General features: G+C 47.9%; 1 protein-coding gene across 1 annotated transcript; it reads left to right on the top strand.

Moving 5' to 3' along the window:
- The first annotated feature begins 2,613 nt into the window (after nt 1–2,613).
- LARP6 (La ribonucleoprotein 6, translational regulator) lies at nt 2,614–23,168 on the top strand. The gene is made up of 3 exons (XM_046009865.1): nt 2,614–2,966; nt 17,488–17,698; nt 21,649–23,168. The coding sequence occupies exons 1-3, from the start codon at nt 2,767–2,769 to the stop codon at nt 22,714–22,716; spliced, it is 1,479 nt and encodes a 492-aa protein (XP_045865821.1). The 5' UTR covers nt 2,614–2,766; the 3' UTR covers nt 22,717–23,168.
- The last annotated feature ends 291 nt before the right edge of the window (nt 23,169–23,459 follow it).

Raw genomic sequence — 23,459 nt, 5'->3', positions numbered from 1 at the left:
AACCAAATTGAATCAACAAGCATTTCTAGATGCAGGGCTTTCTGCTAGACAGGATGGGGGCTGTAACAAGGACAGAGAGGTCCTGCTCTCAGTAATAAATTTACCCACTGAATCATTTGTTTAAGCATACAAGAAATACCAGTGAGCCTCATGTGAACTCACTTTCCTTATCTGAAGTGTGACTGAGTTGTATTCCTCCCATGAAGCCTTACCCGTCATGCAGATGGGGGTGTCTGTCCTTCCTCTCCCAGGCATCATGCTAAACCAACTACTACAAATGAAAAATTCACGTGAAGTTGCTTTAAAAATTCTATTTTGCATTCAATTCCAAGTATATATTCCAAGCGGTGGTGTGTGTGTGTGTGTGTGTGTGTGTGTGTGTGTGTTTCTTCACTCAGGGAAGCCCTGGCAGAAAGGTTCATTCTTGGGGATACCCATTCCCTAAAAGGAAGAGCTCAAGACTGGATGACGTCTGACATCCTTTCTAGATTCAAAATTCTTCTATGAGGAGTCAGAAATAAATAATATCAGAGAAAGCTTAAGTAGATATATTTGAACCTAAGGGCACATCAATTCCATTTATTTTTTCTAAACTCCAACCAAATAAAACACTTCTGCAGACCAGATTCACCTACCGACTGCTGGTTCTTAACAATAGGAGCCCAGGAGTCCCTATTTTCAGAACATTCCCCAGAGGACTCTTATCAGGCAATCAGAAACTCTGAGACAGGTATGTACGAATGCCTCATAAACTGTAGAGTCTGGTATAAATATGAGCCATCATTCTGGGTAAGGATATTAATCTTTGCTGTCTTTGCCACACAGGAGGGTTTAAATGAGATAATGTGGATTGCTTTGTAACATCAGAAACTAAGGTTATCAGAACGGGAAATGTGGGAGGGCTGCAAGTCTCTCTCCTCTTGATCCTCATCACAGTGGGCCAGGTTTAGAGAAGTTCTAGAATCTCTACAGCCCCAGCGGGAGGCATGACTTGCTCAGAGACCATCCTGGGCATTTCTTGCCTCTTCCTCCCTGGAGTTTAGACGCAGAATGTGAGCTGTTCTGATATAGACCCCAAGGGTCTCTCTCTTCCTTCACTTACTCATTCGATGAGTAATCGAAATTCAATCTTCAATCAAAAGAGAGATCTGACGAGATCGGGCGTGTTCAGGGTGGTATGGGAGGGAGACAAACCATAAATGACTCTTAATCTCACAAAACAAACTGGGGGTTGCTGGGGGGAGGTGGGATTGGGAGAGGGGGAGCGGGCTATGGACATTGGGGAGGGGAGGCGAACCATAAGAGACTATGTACTCTGAAAAACAACCTGAGGGTTTTGAAGGGTCAGGGGTGGGAGGTTGGGGCAACCTGAGGGTTTTGAAGGGTCAGGGGTGGGAGGTTGGGGGAACAGGTGGTGGGTAATGGGGAGGGCACGTTTTGCATGGAGCACTGGGTGTTGTGCAAAAAGAATGAATACTGTTACACTGAAAAAATAAATAAAATGAAAAAAAATCAAAAAAAAAAAAGAGAGATCTGACAAAGAAAGGGACAGGGCTTCCAGTCAAATCTTAAAAAGAGGGGCTGCCCTTGCTGCACCCCAGGGTCTCTCCTGGCCCCAGCCCAGACCCCCAGAGTCCCATGCATGGTGCTTTTTTGTTTTGTTTTGTTGTTTACAAGGACAGTGCTTTCTAAGAGACCCCACTTCTTGAACTTCTCTGATTTGCTTCCCTCTATCAAAATGTATTGGTCCAGGGGTCTGTTCTTTTAGAGCCCTAGGTTGGCAAATTAATACTGTAAATGATACTTAAGGAGGTAGATGAAGAGCTTCATGAAAACATATTCTGGTTTTATTTATGTCTCTGCTTATGTCTCTGGTTTCTGGGTTGCTTGTGCGGGTTTGCTATGGAACTCAGTTAAAGCTAAATATGAACAGGGTATTCGCACATGACTGGCATTTCAGTAGCTCCCTTTATTCATTCAACAATATTTGAACACTTACTATGTCAGGGCATATTCTAAGAAGCAAATGAAAGGGGCATTACAAGGCAGTAGCTTTCAAACTTTAGTGAACTTTGGCATCACTTGGAAGACTTGTTAAAACACGAAGTTCAGAATCCTAGATCTTGATTCGGGAGATCTGGCTGGGCCCTGAGAATGCGCGTTTCTTACAGGTTTCCAGGTAGGGCTGGGGTTGCTGGTCTGGGGACCACACTTTTGAGAACCACGGGTTTAGGGCAGGGCAGGAACCAAGCCCGTCACAGGGCGCACACTCTCAGTTTGGTTGTACCAAGGACACTAACGGTGGAGATTGAGGTCGTCTTGGCAGGTCCGTGGGGGACACACCGGAAGGCACAGAAGCCCCTTAAAGTGCTGTCTGTGCCTGCCACCCCCCCAGGCAGAGAAGTCAGAGGAGGGGCGCCCTCCCCTCTCCACTCTCCGGGGCCGTGTCGAGCGGAGCGGGTAGGAGGAGCGAACCGCAGGCGGCCCCGGAGGCGCCGGGGGTCGGACGCGTCTCTTCGGGACGGGAGGTGCGCGGGGCCGGCGGAGGAAGTCGCCCTCCCCCGCCGCGGCCCCGCCCGCTCTGGCGCGCGACTGGCGGCTGGCGGCCCGGGCGGTGGCGGCGCGGGGCGGGGCGCCGCGACCCCCGTCCGCTCCCGGGAGCATTCGCCGCGCCTCCGCCCCCTCGTCGCAGTCGCCGCCGCCCGGCTGGCTGGGCCTCGGGGAGCGGGCGGCCGCGGCGCTGCATTCCCGGCCGGCCGGCGAGCCATGGCCCAGGCCGGCGAGGAGGCGCTGCCCGGGCCCGAGACCCCGGTGCAGATCCGCGTCGCCATCCAGGAGGCCGAAGACGTGGAGGAGCCGGAGGACGACGAGGAGGGGGCGGAGGCGCGCGGCGCTGGGGACCCGGCCCGGTACCTGAGCCCCGGCTGGGGCAGCGCCAGCGAGGAGGAGCCGAGCCGCGGGCACAGGTAGGCTCGGCGGCGCGGCCCGGCCGAGGGGAGCCCAACCCGGGTCCCGGCCAAGCGGGAGCGCGGGGACAACTCCGCGGGCGGAGCCGCTCGGGGCAGCCCCGGCGCGGGGCCGCTGCACCGGGCGTCGCACCGAGGGCAGAGCCTGCTTTCGGCGGTGGCTGGTGCCCTGCTCCGCAGCTCTGTCGCCCGAGCGGAGCTCCTGGGGCTGGCGGAGGGGCTCTGAGGGGCCTGGACGGGGACATGCCCTGGGACCCGGGAGGAATTCCTTCCTGGGCCATCCTGGCCATCTTCTTCCCCCCGGGGGAGGCTCTCCGGGCGCGCGCTCCCCCGGGACCTTCCCCAAAGCCGATCCCGGCCGGGTCCTCCCCTCCGAGACCGGCCCACCTCCCCCTGACACGGGCCCCGCCGAGCCTTCACTGCCTCCTTCCTCCTGTCCCCTTGTCAGCCCAAATGGATGGGGACAGCCCAGGCCCAGCTGACACTTGCTGCTGGGGGATCCGAGGAGCGATTTCGTGGTGCGGAGAGCTCTCCTGCTCTGATTTGGAATCAGCTCAAGTCCTGTTGCTTGCATCCTCGCTGGCCGGGGATTCCCATTTTCACGCAACCTCCCCCACCTGACTTCTATGCTTGCATCATCATCTTGCTGCCTTGCTAGTTGGGTTCCTGAGTGATGGGCACTGTGGAGCTGTTCCGGTACAGGAAGCCACCTGTCTAACCGTGCCTTTGGGCCCTGAGCCTCTCATCAGCCGGAGACCTTGGACTTGTGTCCACCAACGCCGGCACCTTTGGGGTCTGTGGTTTCCTTCCTGTGGTTGAAAGGCGTTAAGAGTATGGAGTATCCCTAGCCTGCAGAGTAGAGCAGTGGCAGAACTTGCAAATTCCCAGAAGTGCCCACGGGAACTTCCTATGAACCCTCTTTCTTCAGGGTTTCGGGGCACAGGCTTTCAGTTGTCAGGGCTCTGCAGGGTCATTTCCTGACAGGCGGATGTTTACTTCATTGGCAGAATGCTTACCTGAAGGGCAGTGAGGATACTGGGACCGGAGCCTTTCCCCATCCTTGGCTGACCCTTCCCCAGTGGAAGAGGTCTGGAGGTAGGTACCCAGAGATTCAGGACAGTTCAGTGAAGACAGAGGGATCCGATGAGGAAAGTCCAGCCCCAGAGTTGAAAGCAGAAACACGGAACCATGAGCAGGTGATACAGAAGCTACAGTAGATTCGTCAGCCCTCTATATACTGTAAAACCTGATTCATTCACTCACACATTGGTTCAGCTCCGTGCTGGGAATAAAAATAATCAGCCCATAATCACTGACATCTCAATCTCCAGGAGAAGGCGGCCACCTCGTCAAAAAATTTCAGAGTTTATGTAAAGGAGCTCAGAGTGCCTGATGTTTCTGATTTCATTTGCCTGTGACTGTGGCGAAGAGTTCCCCCCTATACTGGGACTAAGTTTTGAGATTGCACCATTAGCAGGCATTAAAGCCCAACTTATTTCGTGGGCCTGGAAAGATCACCCTGTGGAGATTAGGAGAACATGATCCTCATTTGGGTGGGCTTCTTGCCCATACCCCCCATACTCTCTCTCCAGAGCCACCCTTCCTTCCCAACTCCAGGGACTGGAGTCGCATGGAGCTTTCAGGTTGAAGCATTTCCTGCTGTCCACTGGCAGAGAGCTGACCCCAGAAAAATCCCTAGAAGCTCTTCAGGGTAGTGGAGCTGACGGAGCCCAGCAGGCAGACATCCAGAGCAGGAGAATGCAGCCGAGGACAGGATCCATGCTGTCCCCCTTTTTGGGCCCGCCTGGCACAGCAGCAGCCCCTGCCCCATGGGGCCGTTTCTCAGTTTCCAGAGCCTTCAGGAGAAAACCCAGGTTCCTTTTGTTGAGATGTGGCACCCACCCACCTCATCCCCTGGGCCCATGGCTTCTTTCCTGGTTATCTCAGTAATTCGTGCTCCCCCAGCACTAACCCCTTTAGATTCCAGAAAATAAGGTACAGTTTTGTGTCTGCACACCTTTGCCCTCCCTCCTCTGGGTCACTCTGATTGCCTGATCGATCTCTAGTCAGCCTTAAAACATTCATTTCTCCAAAGGATACAAACCTAGTGATTCGAAGGGGCACGTGCACCCCAATGTTTATAATTGTAGTGTCCACTATAGCCAAACTATGGCAAGAGCCCAGATGTCTGTTGACAGAGGAATGGATAAGGAAGATGTGGTGTGTATATATGCAGTGACATATTACTCAGCCATCAGAAAGAGTGAAATTTTGCCATTGGCAACGATGTGGGTGGAACGAGAGGATATTATGCTCAGTGAAATCGGTCAGTCAGACAAAGACAAATACCCTATGATTCCAGTCCTAGGTGGAATTTAAGAAACAAAACCTATGGACATGGAGAAGGGAAGGAAAAATAAAATAAGATGAAAATTGAGAGGGAGACAAACCATAAGAGATGCTGAACTCTAGGAAACAAATGGAGGGTTGCTTGAGGGGAGGTGGTGGGAGATGGGGAACTGAGTGCAAGCCAAGTGGGCACATGATGGAATGAGCACTGGGTGTCCTATGCACCTGTTAAATCATTAAATTCTACCCCTGAAACTAAAACAACAAAAACACTTCACTGGTTTGTCCCCCCAAGCCCCAGTCCCCACCCCAAAGCTGTTTGTTTCCTGTCCTCAGAGTTGCCATAGTACTCTGCACGTTTTATACCTAGCATTAACTTGGGCTGTAACCATGTAGTTCTGTAGAATGTGAGCATCTTGAATTCGGGGGCCATGCTTGCCTTGCTCTCATTGTATCCCCAGCACCTGGCATAGAGCTCCTGAGTATTTGTTGAACGAATGCATGTCTCTGTCATCGTATTATGCCATTGGGTTGAAGTATTTGCGTGGTTTTCACCCAACGAGACAGTGAGATCCTTGAAGCCCATGACCTCACCTTGGTCCTCGCTCTACCACCAGTACTCAGCCCACTACTTGGCCTTACCCAGCAATGCGTGAAAATAAGAAAAATGTTCTTTAGTCTTCTCCGCACACCTCTCTCACCAAAAATGTGACTTTCTTTTTATTCTCACCTTTTCGAAATAAAAATTTCAAACATAAAATTTCAAACCAGCGTGAGCATTGGTACATCTACCGTCAGGATTTAACAGTTGTTAGTATTTTGCCCTATTTGTTTGATAGACTTATGGGCGGTTTTCTCTGAACCAACTGAAAATACACACAAGACTCACTGTACTTCAGCATTTTGAGAGCTCTTACTAATGACCGTTTCCTGTAAAACCATAATTCTATTATTGCAATTAAGAGAATTAGCAATGATTCCTTAGGTTAATCCTTAAATGATCTTATAGCCAAGCTCCATATTTGGGTCTCCCCCCAGCCCAATCATCCCACATTGTATTTTATACATGTTTCTTTTTCCCCCTCCAACCAGAATCCAGTCCAGGTGGTGCCGTTTGCCTGTTATGTCTCTTCAGAATCTTTTAATCTAGAACATTCACACTTTTTTTTTCTTTAAATGCATTGCTATTTTGAAAGAAGGGGCCAGATGTCTTCTTGAATGTTTCCCGGTTGGAACTGGTCTGATTTTGTTCTGATCCTCTAGTTTAACTTGCTCCTTTGTACCCTGTGTTTCCTGTCAGTTGGAAGATAGACTAAGGGCTTGATTCAACTCGGATTCAACATTTTGGCAAGAACACCTCATAGGCAGTGCCACAGACTTTTTGCTGCATCACCGCAGGTGGCTTTCACCAAAGTGATGCTCTAATTTGACCACTTGACTAAGATGATCTCGCCATTGTGAAGGTAGTCTCTCTCCTTGCAATTAACAAGTAATATGTGGGCTTCCTGCAAATATTCTTTCACTGAGGCCCTTTACCTAATGGTTTTAGCATCCACGAGTGATCCTTGCCTGAGTCAGTTCTTCGGGAATTACAGATTGGTGATTTTCTAATTTTATTATCCTTTGTACATTTATTAGCTGGCATTCTTCTATGTAAGAGAGCTTTGCCTCATCATCTGGGACTGAACAAGAATCCCTTCTAAGGAGGCAACATAAATGCTTAATGACCAGTTTTCAAAGAGAGAAGTGGGTGTAATAGTCACATCAAGTAATTTAAATTAGAGCCCTCCTTTTGGCCCTCCTCGATTCATGGACTTTTGTTATTCGCTTTTTAAAAATTGGTTACAATCATTATTTTTGTTGTTTACAATGTCCCTGATTCAGTAGTGGAAGCCTTTCAGATTGGCTTCAGTATAGCCTTTTGGAACACGCCCTTGAGTCTTTTGAGCACTTTCTTGCTTTGTGATGCTAGATATTCTGGGCTTACTTTGTACTTTTCCTACCTGGGTCATAGGATCCAGCGATTTCCACAGGAATCCCTGTGGCTAGTATTTTTCAGATACTAGCAGAAGGGTATTTAGAAACCAAGACCTAGAATTAAGAGTGCTAATTTCCACTGGGGCAACATTGATTTTGGGCCCTTTCAATAGTACTAGGAAATACATTAAAAAAAATAAGTTTATATTGATGATTCTAATTCATATTTGACATTATAGGGTTTTTGTTTTTCTTCTTTTATTTTCTTGCACTGACAGTCTTGATTCTTAACAGCATTAACATATTTACTCGTTTTGTCTTACAATGTATAAAAATGACTTAAAATTATAATACTAAACATCAGCATGAATAATAAAATCATGGAAGCATACCTTCATTTAACAAACAGAAACATCTAGGTTCCTTTCTCTCCATGATGTTTCAGGGACATTGTACAAACTATCTTTTCTCTGTTCTGGGTGACCATAGTGAAAGACTCCGTTTATTAATGCCAGTTATGTACTGGATGAGGAACTAAGGACTTTGCATACATTATCTCTGTTTTACACCACAAACCATTATTTAGACCTGCAGAGACACCCACTGTTTTTGCTCCTTTCCCAGGCCCTAGAAATTATGCCAGAATAGCGTGGTAGAACAGCAGGTAAGATAAGAGCGTCATGATGTCTGTAATAAGTCTATAAGAATCCATGGGCCACCCAGACATAGCATGGGTCTCCGCTAATAGCATCCAAAATAGAACTATTCCCATAATGCCTTTCCAAAGTTGGACACATCTCCAACATTTATATATTTATATAAATATATTTATATATGTTTCCAAGTTGTCTCTCTGAAAAACTGTTATCTTTTGAATCTGTCCTTGTGTTCTTATATTGCATTATCAATTTGGTTACCTTTAGGACCTTTTCAGATTCATTATCTTTTTCTAGAATCAAGTCAAATGGAGTTATATGCAGATTGTACTGAACCCTGGTGTTTTTCATAAATGATGCTTTCTCTTTTCTGTTCAATACCCACCTGCTTGCTGTCCACCATTTTCCTGGTTGGCGGCCAAAGCACCATAGTAGACCATCTGCAAGGATAGACAATGAGGCCACGAAATCTTTTCTGTGTTGAAAACCACAGTGAGGAGCTCATTGTTCAACCATTTTATTTTGGATATTTTTATTCATAAGATGACATTTGATTGACCATTCAGGTAATATCTCCAGATTATCTTGATATTTTATGAGAAAGGCAATCCTGGAGATTTTATGCTATACTTCTTTCTCTAGATCATTTACAGATATGATAAATATTTCAACTCTGACCCATGGAGCCCAATCCTCCGTTTTGAAATGTACCTCCTTATTTCTACCCTTTGTTTTCATTTCTAGCAGGTTTACAGCTATTAAAAAAAAAACACATTAGTACCCCCAGTTTACAATGATGTATTTAAAAGGAAACAATAATATAAACATAAAACTTAAATGCACATTTTTTTTTTTCAAAGCTCTCTTGAAAGGCCACACATGACATATTTGCCAGTAACCGTACTTCCTGTCTCAGAGACTCCTGATAGGTAGGATTTGCCCTTACAGAAGCTATTCACTTTACATTGGCGACGCTTTGTAAAGTCCTACTATGTGCGAGGCTCTGGGTTGGTGCCAGAATGAAAGAAACCAATGTGAATCCTCCAGGGGATGAGGGTCCAGGGCATTAATTAGATATGGACATAGTAGCTATGACACAAGTACGGACAAGTGTTAGGAGAGGTTGAAGTTATTTCCTTCCAGGGAGTGTTGCATCTGAGTTGGAGCTTGGTCTATGGCTAGGGTTTGGACCTGAGAGATGGAGGCCAGAAGTTCAAGGAGATGGAACAGCGTGCACCAAGAGATAGAGTCCAGGAACCTTGCGACACATACAGGGACCTATTCGTCTTTCACTGGCTTTTGTTTTAGAGCAAAGGATCTGAAAGGAAATAGACAAATATGTTTGGAAGCTGGTGACTGCCAGATTGGAAATGAATCTGAATGAAGAGCTAAGGACTTTGGATTTTATTTAATAGAATAGAAAACATTAGTATTAGAATTAAAGTAGAGGAACGACATAGCCATTCTTCAAAATGTGTAATAAGGCACAGAGTGGAAGCAGCTTAAGCCAAAATACAACAGGAGTGGAGTGGGGGGAAGTGGGAGGAGGTGGGAAGACAGAACTCTAGAAAGATTCTGGTTAGAAAATGTGTGAAGGATGCGGGGATTCAAAGGGATGCTGCTATCTGAGAGGGATTTAAGTTCTGCCTTTGGAACAATTGCCTGATCATGAAAAGTAGCAACCAACATACTATTCACTTTCACGGAGAGGAAAGAAGAAATAGGATTATTTTCTAAAGGAATCGAATGAACTAACTGGTGAGCTCGGGCAGCTAAGGAAGAGCTGGTACCTGCAGAGGAACTCCTCCTCCATATAAAGCCCCTATTTAGTCATTCCCTGCCTGTCTGCCTGCCAGCAAAGCCTCCTCACCCCACCCCCAGGTCTGTAGAACCACCTGGAAGAAAAGCAATTGCAGTATACCACTGCGGAGGGAACCTACTTGATCCAGCAAGGAAAAGCAACCCAGACCCTCCACTTTTCACAATAAATAGCCATGGAGCACAACTCCCTACTTGTTAAGTGTGGACTGTGTACTCCTTTCCAAAGTGCATAGTAGGAAAGGTGGCGGGGAAGGCAGTGACTTCGCAGTGGAGACACCAGATGACACGACTGGGTCAACATCACAATGATCAGGTATGTTGAGAGTCCCCTTGATACGATGTGAAGAGAACGTAAATTTACCTCTGTCATCCTCGTCCCTACAACCCAGACACACCATCTGATCGGTCATAAAAAATAGCAGATAAATCCCAAATGAAGGATGTTCTACAACATATCTGACCAGGACTGCTCAACACAGTCAAGCTCATTAAAAATAAAGAAACTGTTCTTTTCTGAGAAACTGTTCCACCAGGAGAAGTCCGGGGAGACATGATGATTACGTCTAATATAGTATCCTGGATGCGATCCTGAAAGAGAAAAAGGCCATTAGGTAAAAACAAAACAAAACAAAACAAAACCTAAGGAAATCTGAATAATCTGGGCTTCAGCTAATAGTCTGGAAATCTGGACTTTAGCTAATAATAATGTATTGGTATCAGTTCATTAAATGTACCATACTAATGCAAAATATGAAATACAGAAGTCTGATGTAGGATATATGGGAACTCTGTACTACTTTCACAATGTTTCTGTAAGTCTGAAATTATTCTAAAGTAAGTTTGTTTAAAAAATTTTTAATAAAGAAAAAGATGAATTCTCAGTTACATGAAGAAAATCCATGACTTGAAATTCAGTGAAAAACGGATCCCAGAGGATACAGAGGTGGCAGTGTTGGAAGCAAAGATACGTACTTATGTATATTTGTGTGTCTGTACACACACACACTCTGGTTAGTGCCTGAGAAAGAATTTAATATATTGCATCCACAAAACAAGAATAGAATGTTTTTTAAAAGAAACATTCTGAAGACATGAAAGAGTTCTTAGAGAGTACATAATTCTGAAATGAAGCAACTCATCAACAAAGATGAGAAGATAACGTCGGCAAATCTCTTGCCGTATAAATCAAAGACAAGGGCAAAGACAGACAATATGAAAGAGAGGATAGGAGACAGAAGATCAAGGCAAGTGGTCCATCAACTAATAAGACCCTAAGAAAGAAATGTAATCTTAGCAAATGACTTCGCCCTGCACAGAGCAATGTTTGTAGTCGTAAAAATTGAGGACAGTAGGGACACTTGGGTGGCTCAGTCGGTTAAGTGTCTGCCTTCAGCTCGGGTCATGATCCCAGGGTCCTGGGATCCAGCCCCACATCAGACTCCCTGTTCAGCAGGGAGCCTGCTTCTCCCTTTACCTGCTGCTTTCCCTGCTTGTGCTCTCTCGCTCTTTCTCTCTCTCTGACAAATAGATAAATAAAAAAAATCTTTAAAAAACTAAGATTAGGGCGCCTGGGTGGCTCAGTGGGTTAGGCCGCTGCCTTCGGCTCAGGTCATGATCTCAGGATCCTGGGATCGAGTCCCACATCGGGCTCTCCGCTCAGCGGAGAGCCTGCTTCCCCTCCTCTCTCTCTGCCTGCCTCTCTTGTGATTTCTCTCTGTCAAATAAATAAATAAAATCTTAAAAAAAAAAAAGAAACACTTAAAAATAAAAAAAATAAAAAAATAAAAAAACAAAAAAAAAAACCAAGATTAAAAAAATAAATAAAAGACAATGGATTGGCTTTCAACTTTCAGTACCTAAAAACAAAACATGGAATTGGTTACAGAATAGAATGTAAACATTATGAACCATGACAAAATAAAATGAAGGTACATCTGATAGAATTTGAAAGATTAGAAGTGGAAGGAGGGGGGAAGAAGCTAGGGTCATAACACACACATCAAGGTAGGGAGGAAGCAAGACATATCATTTAATATTGATGGAATAAGAGAGAATTTTAACTGTATTGTTTTAAAAACAATTAAAAGGCTAATAAAAATACCATAAAATATTTAAAAAATTAGACGAAGAGGTTTTGGGAGTTGAGTGACCCCAAATCCTCACCTTATATAATAGGTCATGAATAGAGAACATTGAAAAGTTGGCAAGTGAGAAATAGAACCATGAACATTTTTATAGAACCACAAGGCAACTCTCCTAAGAATGAGAGGGTTGAATAGAGGTTGCCTCTAGGGAGGAGAGGTAGAATGGGGAATCATTGCTTTTTTTTTTTTTTTTAAGATTTTATTTACTTATTTGACAGAGAAAGACACAGTGAGAGAGGGAACACAAGCAGGGGGAGTGGGAGAGGAAGAAGCAAGCTTCCTGCCAAGCAGGGAGCCAGATGCAGGGCTTGATCCCAGGACCCTGGGATTATGACCTGAACTAAAGGCAGATGCTTAACAACTGAGCCACTCAGGCGCCCCTTGTTACTTTCTTTTTAAGTGCTATTTTGTTTTACTTTTTTTGCTACGTGTGTGTATTATTTTAATATTTAAGATTCATTTTCGATGAACTATTAATAGTGTCCAAGGGAGAAGTAATGAGGACAGTTGGAATGGAAAAGAGAACAGATGGGAGACACTGCAGAATAGAATCAGCACTTGATAATTGGCAAGTGTGGGGGCAAAAGAGAGGGCTAAAAGATGCATCTCGGGTTTTGAGCCTAAATGCAAAGAAGAGTGAATAGGGAAAGTAGTTAGTGGGGCAGTTTGAGAGGAAAGATACATAGTCTTTACAGGACAGTTGTAATTGACAGAAAGTTACCAACGTTCATATTTAACTTCTTTGATGTTCGTAAAGGATACAGGGTCTTTTTCATTCAAAGGCTATTGCAGGAACCAGGAGACAAGGCAGCTAGCTCCCAGATACGCAAAAGGGCCTTGTCTATCTTCCAAGGTCCCCCTTTGGAGATGCACAGTTGTCGCTGACAGCACCCATGCAGAGAGGGGGTCCTAGGGGGTAGGAAGCTCACCCCTGCACTTGTATAGGGAATTATTTCACCTTCCCAGGACCACCCACCTGTTCTGGAATCTGGCTACCTGCCTGTCTGCTCACTGGGTGCCTTTGCTGATGCAGAGTCACACACACACATACACACACCCCGCCTCCCTCCTCCCCCAACACAGTGTGAATTGCTTACCGTGAGACTGTATGAAAGGAAGATGAATTTCCCAGATGGAATATCCCTCGGCAGATCTAGGCTTCCGTATTCCCCGAGGTCCAGCTCTGCAGAAGGTGATGTTCAGTTCTGGGCATACTGGATTTGGAGAGCTAGGGCTATCCAAGCAAGCATTGGGCAGGCCACCTAGGAATTGAGGTTGGGGGCCCAGGAGTAAGAGGAAGGTGGAGGGGTGGGAGGAGGCAGATCTGACTTAGATGAGCTATCCAGGGGCTGGAGTGGGAGGCCACCTGGGGACAAAGAATCAAGAATAGATCCTTGGAGAAATGGGAGCAGAGTGAGTAGACTAGAAGGACAGTTAAATGGGGGAGAAAAATCAGAAAAGAACAAGGCCTAGCAGGAAGAGTACTGAGAAGGAAGTGGTTCACTGTCCCATCCTGCAGTGGGGACCAGATGGCCAAGGTGGAGCAAAGGCACCTGGATATGGCCAATGGATGCTTTGGCAGAGGCCCAGACATACAAAATGAGTTTGCGGGGAGGGAGGTATGCACAAGGGAGCTCTAGGCAAGTCTGATTGCTTTTCTCCGTCAAGTTGGAGATAAAGTCATCTGCAGGGAGAAAGGGCTTCCCATGGCAGACCTTGGGAAGAAAGGGACGCTCTAGAATGGGCACTGAAGAAATTGAGAAAGTACATCCCCATCCTTCTACTGTGTTTTGTTGGTGCATTCACTTCTAACAGCATCAACGACTTTAGTTGGGGAGTAAGACTTACTAGGGTGTGGGTCCCTTTGACGGTCTGGTCACCTCTGCTATACTTGCTAGTCGTATTAAGTTAGACATATTTTGCCAATACCTGAGTCCACTCAAAACTCTTGCACTGGTCATTATCCCACACCTAACCGCAGCTCGTCCTGTTTATTCTCATCCTCCTCAGTGGGGCTCGGACTTCCCCATCCATCTGAGGTTAGTTTATCTCATGTATCCAGCCTGTCCGTTTTAACTACTAGTTAGGGGATAAGCTTTCTCTAATAAAGAGAAAATCTGTGTTGTCCATCTTGCTTCTCCTTTTTCATTCCATTGAATCATTCCATTGATTCATTCCACTTTTCCTTTGGCATGTTTTAAGGACCGCTTTTCTTTCTTTCTTTTTTAAGATTTTATTTATTTATTTGACAGAGAGAGAGAGAGAGACCACAAGTAGCAGAGAGGCAGGCGGGGGAGCAGGCTCCCTGCCGAGCAGAGAGCCCGATGTGGGGCTCAATCCCAGGACTCTGGGATCATGACCTGAGCCAAAGGCAGAGGCTTAACCCACTGAGCCACCCAGGCGCCCCAAAGGACCACTTTTCTCAGTGTGGTATTACTGTATAGTATTTGTTTGTAAGTAACAGAAGACCCAGCCAATAAGTGAATTAACCAAATGGATTTTATCTCTCTCATGTAATCAGAAATCTGCAGGTACGTAGGTAGAGGAATTGGTTCAGCTACTCAATAATATCAGAGCCAATAATGTCAGTAAATCAGACCAACCTAATTCTCCTGGCCTTTTTCTTATGGTGGTAAAATAGCTGCTACAGCTCTGACCATCACATCCACACTCAAAACATAAAAAGGGAATAGGAAGGGCCAAAAGATTTTCACTTGTGTTTTATTGGCCATACCATGACAGATAGCTACTACCTGTAACCAGGGCTGAGAAAGTACATGTTTAGGTTGGTTTAGGTTTGTATTTTGTTGTTGTTGTTGTTGTTTTTATAGCCTCCATAATAAAGGGAAACAAGTGAGAAAGAGTCTGCTATTAGATGTTGGGTGAATCTGACTAATGGCTCTCACAGCCATCTTCTAGAAACTTCTAAGATACTCAGTTTGTCTAATGTTTAAGTTTCTTTTGACCTTTTCTATCTTATAGGCTACTCCCATATATTTCCTTGGTTTGCCACCCCATTTTTAAAAGACTTTTGAAAAAACATACTTTTATTTTTTTTTTAAGATTATTTATTTATTTATTTGACAGACAGAGATCACACGTAGGTAGAGAGGCAGACAGAGAGAGAAGGGGAAGCAGGCTCCCCGCTGAGCAGAGAGCCCGATGCGGGGCTCGATCCCAGGACCCTGGGATCATGACCTGAGCTGAAAGCAGAGGCTTTAACCCACTGAGCCACCTAGGCACCCCGAAAAAACATACTTTTAAAGTTAGTCTCTCATACCATCCCCCCCCCAATCAGTATACATTTGTCTTGGGACATTGGTGTGGTCTATTTCAAAAACATTTCCAGACTGTCTGTAGGCAAATAACTAAACTCTTCATTTTAAAATCAACCAACGCCTACTTTTATGCTAAAATTATAATTTCTGTATTTGAAAAATCGGGAGACAGATTTATTTAGTATTTTCTCTCCTGCCAAAATATTCCATTTTTATTCTCATCTTGACTCTTCCACAGTTGGGTTTTTTTGTTGTTGTTGTTGTTTGTTTGTTTTTTGGTGGGGGGTTGGTTAAGAGTCAGTGAAAACTTTGCTGGAGTTGAAGGACCCACATATACATACCATTTCCAGCTTTAAACTATCTCAGTAATAGTTGACTTTTACGTTCTGAGCCCCCTTACACCTTTTTTGATTTTTTTATTTAAGGGCTTAATGCCAGTCCAAGGGAAATGTTAACTGTTTGCTTCTTTTTTTTTTTTAAGATTATTTATTTATTTATTTATTTATTAGAGAGAGAGAGGAGAGCGAGACAGGGAGCATGAGCGGAGGTGAGGGGTAGAGGGAGAGAAAGAGGGAGAAGCAGACTCCCTGTGGGAGTCCGATGAGGGGCTCAATCCCAGGACCCTGAGATCATGACCTGAGCTGAAAGCAGATGCCCAACTGACTGAGCTGCCCTCTGGGGAGCCAGGCAGGTTCTCCCAACAGAGTAGAAGTGCCCAGAATGCTTCAGGTGGACTAGGTGTCTGCATCCATCCCTGGAAATACTCTCTCTACTCAACACATGTTCATGGAGACTCTGGGTCTGATCGTCATGTTACAAGCTGCCACGTGGAAAAGCAAATGTTTTCTTCTGGGAGTAATTTTTAGCCAACACTTTTTCTTGAATGAGATATATATGATATCGTATAATACGTAATTTAATTTGGTCATTAAATATGCCAGAGAGAACTCACCTTTGAGAGATTCTAATTAATGGTGTCAACTCTGATGCAGATCTTCACAGAGTCCCTGAATGTTTATGATTTTGAAGTTTTTGTCATCCCTTGGTGAAAGATTTGCCTTCCTAAAGAAGCTTTGCTCAGGAATTCTTTGGCTTGTTCTCATATCCTAATATTCTCAGGGAGAGGGGGAGGAAGTCTGTTCAGCGGGAGCTGCTGGTGGGTGTGGGTTTCATTTAGAAGGCCCTGCCAGAATGGGATTGTTTCCAGATTCTGGGGCAGGGTCCCAACAAAATGTGGAAAGTATTATGTGTGCTGGCTTTGGAGACAGAAAATTTGCGTTTTAGTCAATCCTAGATCTGTGGTGTAAACGAATCTACCTGCCACCTCCCAGGTTCCAAGGGCATGCCAGGCACTTGGGTGGGCATTTCTATGTATTAGTTCATTTAATCTTCTGACCTTCCTGTCAGGAGAGTGACTGTCATGATTCCAATATACAGAGACAGGACTGAGGTGTGGCAGGGGAGTTCCTTGCCCGAGTTGACTCAGTTACTAAATGGTGGTGCAGGATTCGAACCTACGTGGGCTTACTCTGGGATTGGGACTCTTAATTACTCTGCTAAATTATCTTCTAGAAATCAGGATTTGGGGCGTGGGGTGAGGGAAGGAAGAATAAGAAGGGAACGTGGGAAGCATCGTTTCCGTGGCACAGCAGCACACGAATGTTAGTAGGCGTTGTTATTTGAATGACCCTCCGTCCATGTGAAAAACAGAAGCTTGATTTCTTTGCCCATTGGGCAAAAGCCAGCCCCGGGGGGCCAGGTGATCATGACCTCGAGGAGCCCAGTTCACGTGTGTTCCAGTGCCGTTTCCTAGGGTGGCAGAAACAAACTACCACGAACTGGCTGGCTTAGAACCCCAGAACTGATTGCCTCATGGTTCTGGAGACCAGAAGTCAGACATCAAGGTGTCCGAAGAGCTCTCCCTTCCCAGGGTCTGGGAACGGGTGGGTCCCGGCCACTCCCCTGGCTTCTAGTGGTTTGCTGGCAATCCTTGATGTTCCTAGGTTCTGCTGCCTCACCCCGATCTCTGCCTTCACCTTCACATGGCATTCCCCCGGTGTGCTCATGCCTCCAGATTTCCCTTGTTTATAAGACACCAGCCACACTGGACTAGGGACCCCACCCCAACCCTGGTGTGACCTTGTCTTTAACTGATTACACCTGCAAAGCCCTATTTCCAATAAGGTCACATTCTGACATACAGGGCTTTGGAACGTCAACATAGGAAATTTGGGGTGGAGGGGGGTGGAGGACAAAAATTCAGCCTGTAACCCCTGGCGTCTCCTTCTGGTCCCAGTGGCACCATGACAAGTGGGGGCGAGAACGAGCATGAGGACGGCGAGCAGGAGTGGAAGCCCCCGGACCAAGAGTTAATCAGGAAGCTGGTGGACCAGATTGAATTCTACTTTTCTGATGAAAACTTGGAGAAGGATGCCTTCCTGCTCAAGCACGTGCGGAGGAACAAGCTGGGGTACGTGAGCGTCAAGCTCCTCACGTCCTTCAAAAAGGTAAGGCTTCCTTCTCACGAGCTGACTCGAGGATTTCGGGGGTTGGGGGTTGCAGTTCTCAATATTTTTTGATAGCTGGTGACTAGTGATTCCCCCCCACTCCGCACCCCCGCTGTGGGGCCTGAAATAGAGAAAAGTGATCCAGAACGGGTTTAGGATCGCTACGAAGACCATCTTCCCACAGTATCGAAAGAGGCCTGGGTGCTGGGACAGATGTCCGCGGGTGGCGGTTTGGAAATAATAGTGCTTGTTCTGAGCAAAGTTCAGGCACTCTTGCCAGGCAAGTGAGTGGCCAAGAGAACGCTGTGCTAGGACACGGGGACTCAGTCGCCTTGAGAGACACCTCCTGTCCTTGGAACTGTGCGATACACACGATACACAGGTTCTTCCCTTGCCCGGTTGAATAAATAAGAAGAAGGAGGAGCACCCTGGACTTCGGGGGATGACCTCCTTCCAGACTCCAGCAGCCATTGCCGCGTAAGACCAACCTCTCATCAGTGTGGCGACGTGGGGCGCCTGATTGCAACCATGTAGGCAGCAGACCCTGCAGCTGGCCTATTGTGTGAATTCCCTCCGTCTCAAAGCGTGGACAGACGAGCTGGAGTAAGAACTCCATGTCTCCTGTGGGGGACGTGTATTTACTAGAATGGAAAAGCACGGCATGGCCTGTTGCATAACGGGATATGTAACAGCTGGGTCCCAGCCAGGCTGCCTGTGCGTTCTGCCAGAGAGCCCTGGAGGAGAACTCTTCTCCCCGGGGCTGTTCCCTGCCTCACCTGCTGCTATGGTCTGTCCTCTCCTCTTGGGCTCTGTCCTTTTATCCAGTCACCAAACCTATCCATTCTGCACCCTGACTGCTGCGGTGGGCACAGGATAGATGACACGAAGGTGGCATTTCCCCTGTCCTTGCAAAGTCCAGTGAAGGAAAGAGCTCAGTGCAGGGCTGAACGATAACCGCAGGCAGTGATAGGCCAATGTCGTGTTCATCAGAGCCAGTTACCCTGCCTGGATGATGGAGAAGTCTTTCTAGAAATAGTGACATTGAAATAGGATCTTGAAGGACAAGTAAGAGTTTTCAGGGTACAGGAGAAGGGAAGGGGCTCTTCATGTTCTGTATCTACTGGGAGCTAGCATCCGATTCTATAGGTTAAGGGTTAGTCCCACAGGACTGCCCCAGTTCAGGAGCCAGTGGCCAACAGGAGGCCCCCAGGTCACCCACAGCTCCTGTCCAACGTGGCTAAAAATCACAGGTTCCCATCACCTCCTCCCCCTTGGATTTGATGGTTTGCGGGAAGAGCTCACAGAACTCAGGGAAACACTTGCTTAGGTTGGCCAGAGGCTGTGATAAAGGATACAGACCAACAGCCAGCTGAAGAGATCTGCAGAACAAGGCCCTGAGGACGGGAGCTCCTGTCTCTGTGGAGTTGGGGTGTGTCGCCCTCCCTGTACATCGATGCAGTCATCAATCTGGAAATGCTCTGAAGCCTGCGGTATCGGGATTTTTATGGAGGCTTCCTCATGGAGGCACAATCAAACATGAACTCGGTTTCCTGCCCCTCTCCCTTCCCTGAAAATTCCAAGCTTCTAACCATGGTTTGGTCTTTCTTGGTGACCGGCCCTCAACCAGGAGCCACCAGGGAGCCCGCCCAGAATTGCCTCTTTAGAACAAAAGCTTCTTCTAGCGCTCTTGTCCTGGAGGAACTGCCAGGGTTCCAGCAGCTCCGTGCCGGGAAGGGGGACACAGAACAACGGATATATATGATAGAGAGGGACTGTTCCATCATTCTCTGTGAGGCCTCAAGTTGGGTTTGATTCCAAGCTGAAACCGTCGACACCAGTTTCAGGAGGTGCCGCCTGGAAATATGAAAGATCTTTCAGAAGATCTTTTGTGTCAAATGCAGAAATGCAGAAATGCAACTTCAGAGAAGTATTTGAATGTTAAAATCCCTGAGTCCTATCGAAATGGTACATCATAGTATCACACGTGTCCTGGGAAGGGGAGCGCACCCTCACATGGAAGTGTTTGTGGGGGACCCCAAAACAAAACAGCCAATGGGCATCCCTTTATTTCTTCCCCAGGGACCCTAAGAGTCAGCCTGACTTTTTTTCCTGTTGAAGCTGCCACTTGGCACTAGACACAGACTCCCCAACACCTCCAAAATGACAACAAAGGCCTTTTCCATTCTAAAGGGGTTCCCGCTGATCATAATAGGAGACACATATGACAAACAGAGAAATGGCAGTTTCTGAGAATCTTAGAAAGTTCTTCCAGTTAACTGCGCAAGGAGAGCACCTCCGGGCTCCTTGTCTGAGATGGTGCCCAAGGACGCTCGGGCTTAACTGGCATTTCCCAGCAGACTCTGCTCCTGGCTCTGGAGGGGTGCTGGTTCTTGTCAGAGCCCGCGTTCCTCTCCCTTGCATGTGGCCTTCCATCAGCTTCTCTAGCCCTCGGAGTAAGGCAGCACCAGCCTGCTCCTGAGCACTCCTTGTTCAGGCTTCAGGCTTCGGCACTCGCTTTGTCTTTCGTCTCCTGAATGCTCCCTTCCTGACTGGTATGGAGAAGGCTCCACGCTGTGTCATCCTGTGAGAGCTGTTGCCTGGGTTCCTCACAACCTAGCAGTGACCTTTGGTCAGCACTTTCTCTCCCCTTGCTGGATCCCTGATGGACTCTGTTCACCTATAGTCTGACCCTTTGCCTGGACCTTCGCTGACCCTCTGTCCTTGGTGTGTGACACAGAGATCAGCCCACTGGTCCTGGGTGTAGGCGACTTGTGGTTCCCACACCCTCAGCCCAGTCTGGGCCATTTCACCCCGAGACCAGGGCTAGAGCAGACAGTGCCCCCTCTGCCTCTACCGAGAGATCTGCAAGGGGTGTCCCCCTCTGCCCCGCCCTGTGCTGCCCTGTTAGCCAGCCTCCGTTCTTGAGTTCTGGGAAGCTTCTGTCTGGTCTCAGGGGTCCTCTGCACAGCGCCTGTGTTGGCCTGGCCTCAGAGGACTCAGGGTGATCTTGCCATTCCTGGCTCAGGTTACCCACCCCACCCACCTCCACTGTTCCCTTGGAATGGGATGACTCATTCCCCCAGCGTTCCCTCCAACGGAAGTGGGCCTCTTGAAAATTACTGTTTTACAATATAAACACAGCCTTCATATAGTGCATGTCGACCCGCAGTTTCCACCCAGGGAGGAGGAGGGAGGGAGGGACAGTTGCATCATTCTCCATGAGACCCTACTTGGATTTTATTCCAGGTCAAAACAGCCCACATCACTTTCAGGAGATATTGCAGTGGAACACGAAAGATCTTTTGGAACTTTCTGTGTATCAAATGCGTAAACAGAGAAACACGACTTCAGAGACGTGTTTGGATGTTAAAAATCTCCGAATCCTGTCTAAATGGTGGCACGTAATCTTTGAAATAATGATAGCACATGATACGTACTGAGCACTCGCTATGAGCTAGACACTGTTCTGGGTTTCGTATGTGGATGTATCGTGTATGTTGCGTGTAGATATGTATCTGTAGATTTAGTCATTTGATCCTCAGGACAACCTGTGAGATGGACACGATTAGCGTCTCCATTTGACAGATGAGGGAGCTGAGACACTAAGAGCCTGGGAAATGTCAAGTCTTAGCGCCAGCTGGAGGTGGGCCTTGGACTTGTGTGTCTAACAGCCTTGTCGCAGGGCCTGAACTGCTAAATGTGCGTACACTCGACTATCTCCATCTCCACAGAAAGTTCTGTGGGACGGCACTGTTCTAAACCGCCGCCTGGCTTAATGTCATCACAGCGTGTGCGTTCGCTCACTAGATGTGTGAATGCCCGCGCCCACCAGCTAGGATGCTGGCCACCAGCGTTCCAGGGGGTGAGGAAAGGAGGGAGGGAAATGACAGAGCCCAGGAGGTGGGCGAGGACAGGCGGGTACCATTCCAGATGTGCTTTGTCTTCTTCAGGTGAAACACCTGACCCGGGACTGGAGAACCACGGCACACGCCTTGAAGTACTCGGTGAGCCTAGAGCTGAATGAGGACCAGCGGAAGGTGAGGAGGACCACCCCCGTCCCCCTCTTCCCCAACGAGAACCTCCCGAGCAAGATGCTCCTGGTCTACGATCTCCACCTGTCCCCCAAGCCGTGGGCCCCCGCGGCCCCCCCGAAGAATGGGAGGGTGCAGGAGAAGGTCATGGAGCACCTGCTCAAGCTCTTCGGGGCCTTCGGGGTCATCTCGTCAGTGCGGATCCTCAAACCCGGGAGGGAGTTGCCCCCCGATATCCGGAGGATCAGCAGCCGGTACAGCCAGGTGGGGACCCAGGAGTGTGCCATTGTGGAGTTTGAGGAGGTGGACGCGGCCATCAAAGCCCACGAGTTCATGAGCACAGAGTCCCAGGGCAGGGAGAACATGAAGGCCGTCCTGATTGGCATGAAGCCACCCAAAAAGAAACCTCTCAAAGACAAGAACCAGGACGAGGAGCCCGCTGCGAGCAGCCACCCGAACAAGTCCCTGAACAAGAGGGTCGAGGAGCTGCAGTACATGGGGGACGAGTCCTCCGCCAACAGCTCCTCCGACCCCGAGAGCAACCCCACGTCTCCCATGGCCGGCCGGCGGCACGCGACCGCCAACAAGCTCAGCCCTTCCAGCCACCAGAATCTCTTTCTGAGCCCGAACGGCTCGCCGTGCTCGAGCCCCTGGAGCAGCCCCTTGGCTCAACGCAAAGGCGTTTCCAGAAAATCCCCGCTGGCCGAGGAGGGGCGGCTGAACTGCGGCACCAGCCCCGAGATCTTCCGCAAGTGCGTGGACTACTCCTCTGACAGCAGCATCACTCCCTCCGGCAGCCCGTGGGTCCGGAGACGCCGCCTCGCCGAGATGGGGACCCCAGAGAGGAGCCCTGGCGTGAGCCCTCTGCTGTCTCGGAAGATGCAGACGGCAGACGGGTTACCCGTGGGGGTGCTGAGACTGCCCAGGGGCCCTGACAACACCCGGGGATTCCATGGTGGACACGAGAGAAGCAGGGCCTATATATAAATACCTTCTATTTTTCATATCGGCTCCCTCAAAATACCTGGCATGGCATAGAATGCATTAGGTCCCCATCGGAAGATTTTGTATACATGTAGACCTCTTAATTTATACATTTGTATTGTATATAAGTTGTCTGGTACACTGTGGGTTTAAGAACATCTTCTAGTTCAGAACAACCAGCATGACCATTACTTTGCTGATGCCCAATGTGTCTGAATGTCACGGCCCTGCAGGGCTGCGGGACCGAGGCTCCCCGGAGCCGGTCGGGCCGCCAGTCTGTTCTTCACGGCAGAGTTCTTCCCCGCAGCAACTGAGCTGTCCTCAGCGGGCCACACGGGCCTTCCGGGGAGCCCACGGCAGTTCTTTTGTGTAATGGCCATTCGTTCAGCCGGTAGCATGGTGTCTCACGGGACCAAATGTGTGTTTCCTGTCACGTAAATAAATAATAAAACACCCAACTGAGAGTGCTAGCTCTTGAAGTCACAGGTGGGGCCTGATGGTCTATGCCGTCTCACGAGGCTGTGGGTGTTACGTCAGGAGGCCCCAAGGAGCTGAACAGAGACACGTTTCTTGAATGTGCCCCAGGGCAGCCCTGGGGCTCTCCTTGTGGGGCTCCAGCAGCCCGAGAGGTCAGCAGACTTGGAATCCTACCCAGGCCAGGACGGCTTAGTAGAGACCTGTCTGGATGTAGTCCCCCAACTGCTTCCTTTTCCTTGGTTAATGTCCCTTGTCCCTGGAAGCCACCC

This window comes from Meles meles, chromosome 6, assembly GCF_922984935.1.
Source record: "Meles meles chromosome 6, mMelMel3.1 paternal haplotype, whole genome shotgun sequence".
Lineage (NCBI taxonomy): Eukaryota > Metazoa > Chordata > Mammalia > Carnivora > Mustelidae > Meles > Meles meles.
Note: the sequence above shows the minus strand (reverse complement) of the source record. Positions and strands in the feature narration are given on the sequence as shown.

Excerpts from the sequence above, each read along its gene's own strand:
- LARP6 (XM_046009865.1), top strand. The coding sequence starts at position 2,767 with ATGGCCCAGGCCGGCGAGGAGGCGCTGCCCGGGCCCGAGACCCCGGTG. Across the intron at positions 2,967-17,487 it reads GAGCCGAGCCGCGGGCACAG|TGGCACCATGACAAGTGGGG; the intron begins GTAGGCTCGGCG and ends TTCTGGTCCCAG. Across the intron at positions 17,699-21,648 it reads TCCTCACGTCCTTCAAAAAG|GTGAAACACCTGACCCGGGA; the intron begins GTAAGGCTTCCT and ends TGTCTTCTTCAG.